The sequence below is a fragment of the Triticum dicoccoides genome, chromosome 6A, assembly GCF_002162155.2.
Source record: "Triticum dicoccoides isolate Atlit2015 ecotype Zavitan chromosome 6A, WEW_v2.0, whole genome shotgun sequence".
Taxonomy (NCBI): domain Eukaryota; kingdom Viridiplantae; phylum Streptophyta; class Magnoliopsida; order Poales; family Poaceae; genus Triticum; species Triticum dicoccoides.
In genome coordinates, this window is record NC_041390.1 from 7,271,714 (window position 1) to 7,276,389 (window position 4,676).

The following is a 4,676-nucleotide window of genomic DNA, read 5'->3' on the forward strand; positions in this document are numbered from 1 at the left end:
TTTTCTTTTTCTTCCTTTTATTTTTTTAAGTATGCGACCGACCGATTCATCAAACTCAACATCTGTTCTTAATTAAGAGAGAACCCCAATAACCACTAGGATAGGAGCTTTGGGCCTACTTACTTCATTTCTTCCTTTTCTTCTTTCTTCAGTTCGCGCGAAGCCCCCGGTTCCCAGCTGGTTATTTTCTTATCTGGTTTTTTTCTGGACCGGTATTGTTTGGTTTTTTCTTTCCTTTCCTATTTCTTTTCTTTTTCTCTTTCTACTTCTTTTCTTTTAATTTTTAATTTTTTGTTTTCCTTTTCTTTACTTTTTTTTTCAAAATTCACAAACTTCTTCCAATATCGATGACCTTTTTATTTCAAAACTGATGATTTTTTAATTTATTAATTTATAAAAAAAATCGATGAACTTTTTTAAATTCAATGAAGTGTTTTCAAATTTGATGGTTTTTCCAAATTCGATGAAGTTTTTTCAAATATGATGATTTTTTTTCAAATTCGACTATTTTTTAAAAAACTGATGAACTTTATTAAAAATCATGATTTTTTTTTCAATTTTGCTCTTTTCTCTTCGTGAACTATTTCTGAATTTGCGAATTTTTCCAAATCTCCTTTTTTAATTCAAGGGTCAAACACCCCCAGTGGCCCCACTTAACTATGAAGAGGCGAAGGAATCGGCGGCGAGCCGAGCGACAGAAGGAAGCGAGAACGAAGCAAGCGAGCGCGTTGGGCCGCCCCAAGAGCATGGCTGCGTGGGCCGCCCTGTTCAGAAACTCTCCAAGCTTCTCCAAACATTGTCAATCAATCACCTATATTACTCCAATGACAAGTGCTCGACATGTTTAACATGAAACTAATAAACATACCGAATATAGACTATACACATAATTCACGCGTAATTGATCTCCTACCTAATATTAATGCTGATTAAATTTTCTGCCTGATATGACCATGCAATTAATTTTCTATCAACGTGCATTGCACGTACACATTTGCTAGTTTATTCAAATGGGTGAAGGCATGCTATTAAATGTTATATGGTGGAAAAATACAAAGAAAAAATATACTTGGACGAAAAAAATTAACACCGTACAAGCGTAGGCGCTCATATACACGCGCATGCACTCATCCCTATGAACACACACAAGTACACCCTACCGTATAAGCACCTCTGAGAGATTGAGCCGGCATATTATCTTGAGATTGACGAAGTCACAAAAGACGCATCATAGTCGACGGAAACAAGTCCTCCCACTAAAATCGCATCGCCGGAAATTCTGACATAAATCCAGAAATAATGCGAGCACCAGGCTTGACATTGCTCCTCGTTGCTACGAACCTTTTATGGCCATCATAAATCAAAGCATGCTCTCACCTTCCAATGGTTCGTGAAAGAGCATGAGGCGGTGTTTGACATCTCTAAGAGCGAAGAGGTAAAAAAAAAAGGCGAAGAGAGTGAACAAATGGAATGCGTATAGGCAGAATACGTGTCCACGCCATGAAAACGTATTCCAGGCAGTACGCCAATCTATTTTTCCCAACCCCATTTCCGCAGAACAGGTCCGGATCCGACGCAGCCACAGCCCCACCGCGCCGCCGCCATGACCGACGCGCCGTCCGCTCCCGCCGGCGACTCGCCGCCGCCGCAGCAGCAGCCAGAGAGCGGCGGGTCCATCTCCTCCATGGTGGCCTCCTCCGCGTCCTCCGCGGCGGCCGCGGCCGCGGACTACACGCGCCGGGGCGAGGCCTTCGGGGCCGACCTGGCCGCCGCCGCCAGGACCGCCGTCGACACCGCCCACGCGCACGCCTACTCCTCCGCCATCGCCGCGTCCGACGCCGCCAACGCGGCCATGTCCGGCGCGCTCGCCGCCGTCCCAACAATCACCCAGGCCGCTAAGGTTCCGCCTTCTACCCCCACATTCCCCTCCGATCTCGCCGAAATTTGCTCAAGCTCGGGTTGATTTGTATTTTTCCCTTGGTGTAGGAAGAGCTGGAATGGGTGAAGAAGGAGTACTTTGCTCGTGAGCAGATGGCGCTGGGCAAGATCAAAGGTGAGCAGATCGTGGGTTACAAAATCGCATAACTATGGACGGATTATCATGATTAGCTTGGGTCAGATGAATGTCCAATGGTCGGATTTTGATCTCTCGTCGGCGCATTTGTGGCTGTATACGTTGAAATCAAGTATTGATTGTTGCTGCCTTTGCAGAGGGTGTCATCATGGCCTTCGAGCATCCGGGCATTGCTGCGGGCTCAGCCACGGTTGCAGGAATCGTGCTGCTCAAAAGTAATCTCATTTCCCTGGAAACCATTTGCTTTGTGGCGTTATGTTGGATGAGATTGAGATGTTTGTATTAGAATCTGATTTGTCATTGCTTGCTATTCACAAAGAAATACGGTACCTGCGTGTGGAGGAATGCTTTGCACATTATTTACTCTTGTAAAGGATAATGAGTTTTAAGTTGTTTGCAACCATTTCCCCCCTGTATCTTGAATGAAATTTAAAATTTATGTTTCATTTCTTTCAGTTAACTGGAATGTCTTGATACTACCGCAAACCAGTTAACTGTGTCCAACTTAAATTATCATGCACATATCCTTTCCCTGTAGATTCAGGTTGTCTGATCGCATTATTCTTTTGATATTGGATATTGGATTAGGTGAATTATATTACAGCTTCCCTGAAATTCAGTTCAGATTATCCAACCTTTAATGTGTAGGTGTAGTTTCTAGCATTTCACGGTACGAATTACAAGGTTGTTGATTCAGTGGAAGTTTGCTCCATGATATTCCATGAAGGCTGAAAAATTGGATGCTTTCTTGTATACTGCTAAATTAAGTGTGACTGAAACTGAGTCATTGATCGTTGCAGGGCCAAGGAGCTACCTAATCCAACGTGTACGGCGTGTATTTGTCAGCAAGGAGGTGAGCACTACCTGTCAGTTTAATTAGCTCATACTTCATTGTGAATTGACAAGTTATTTGCTAGCTTAATATTTGGAAGCTGCATCAACCATCTTATAACTTGTCATATCGTACTACTTGTTGATCAACTCTGACCTGTTGAGCAATATGTTTTATTATTTGCATCAGCATGTTATAATACAGTTCCTTCTGTTTTTAGAACATAAATGATCACGATTTTATGAAGTTCGTTTATGGTACCTGCAGTCTTTAACAACAGGGTTGATTTTCCTTAGAAACAATAATAGGTGGGTTGTCTAACACAACTTGCTGTATTGTAGACCCTACTTTCTGGTATCCAGGCTGAAGTGAATCACATGCGGCAAACAGTCAATCTTATGTCGAATGAAAGCCAAAAACTGATGGTAACTTTCTTTATGTGTAGATTGAACACCAAGACATTTGTTTTAAACCTGGGAATTGTAATTTCTATGTAACTCATGGTTAAAACTATTGCATATGCGTTCCAGGATCGAGCTGCAACAGCAGAAAAAAGATTCCAGAAAGGATGGAATACACTCAGGCATGTAGTTCCTTGTTTGACCCAGTTATCATTTCTGTTTCTATTTATTTTTCATATAACATTGGAATGGATGTACACCTTCTCAGGGAAGAAGGGCGTGCCATTCAAACTGAGTTGAAGCAAATCAGTGATATTGAAAACCAAGCAGTAGGTGCGTGCAATTCCTTGAGAGGCCATTGCTTTGTTTAATAACTTCGAATTTGGTGTGGAAATTTCTCGCCTTGAATCTTACATATGATAAAATTCTCCTTCTTAGGTCTCAAGGGAATTCTTGATCAGCTTCCAAGAGCACATGCATCTGAATTTCGATCAGAGGTCAGTAAATATAACTGTAGTTTGCACTTCATTGCACTACTATTCTCTTCAACTATGTACAGGTTATGTGTTGACTAGTTGTACTATTATCTTTGCTCGTCAATCCGTCCACAATAGATTGCACCCATCTCCTTTGTAAATATATGTAATTTTTTGTTGTTGGTGAAGCTGGAGAATTTTGTAATGTAAGTTCATGTCAACATTGTTTTCTCTTTTCCCGGCAGATTTCCGGCCTAGCCTCTCAGGTCAAGAAGGAGAAGCGTGTGCTCAACTCCGCCCTCACGAAGATTGTGAATTATGGCGTCCCTATCTAACTGTCTCCACCATTGTCCCTGCGGCCATATTTCTTCTTCTTTTTAACCTCAAGGAACATGACGTGCAAGCCATTGGCGGATCTTTTTCAGAAAATATCTTCCCATGGAATGGAAGAAACAATAAGTTTTGTCACTCCTGTAAATGCGCTTCTGCTGCGCTGAATTCTCACCAGCAACAGATGACACTCTGCGGTGTCTTTGTTCATCGACATTGGTTGATGTTATTTTAAATATATATTTTGGTATGATTTGCAGTTCTCTTTTCGTAGTATATGTTTGCATGGTGCTGGAGGTTCTGACACTATATGCTCCAGTTTTTTTTCCCTTTTGCGGGAAAATATACTCCAGTTCGTCATATAGAGGATTTTATGAAATTGCAAAATTCTAACCATATATAAGGTTCAAGATGTTGCATTGTAATGTAAGGCACGTTGATTTCCTTTGTTCAGCAACTATACTTGAAGTATAATATATAATAGATACAGATTAATTGGACAAGATGAAAAGAGGTTTCTGAATGCCAACCCAATGATCTCTATTAATTTTGTATTGCACAAT

General features: G+C 41.4%; 1 protein-coding gene across 1 annotated transcript; it reads left to right on the forward strand.

The window, feature by feature from the left end:
* The first annotated feature begins 1,565 nt into the window (after positions 1–1,565).
* On the forward strand, positions 1,566–4,377 carry LOC119319246 (RGS1-HXK1-interacting protein 1-like). The gene is made up of 9 exons (XM_037593734.1): positions 1,566–1,900; positions 1,987–2,053; positions 2,212–2,289; positions 2,875–2,927; positions 3,248–3,331; positions 3,437–3,489; positions 3,576–3,640; positions 3,746–3,804; positions 4,029–4,377. The coding sequence occupies exons 1-9, from the start codon at positions 1,604–1,606 to the stop codon at positions 4,116–4,118; spliced, it is 846 nt and encodes a 281-aa protein (XP_037449631.1). The 5' UTR covers positions 1,566–1,603; the 3' UTR covers positions 4,119–4,377.
* Positions 4,378–4,676: the final 299 nt, after the last annotated feature.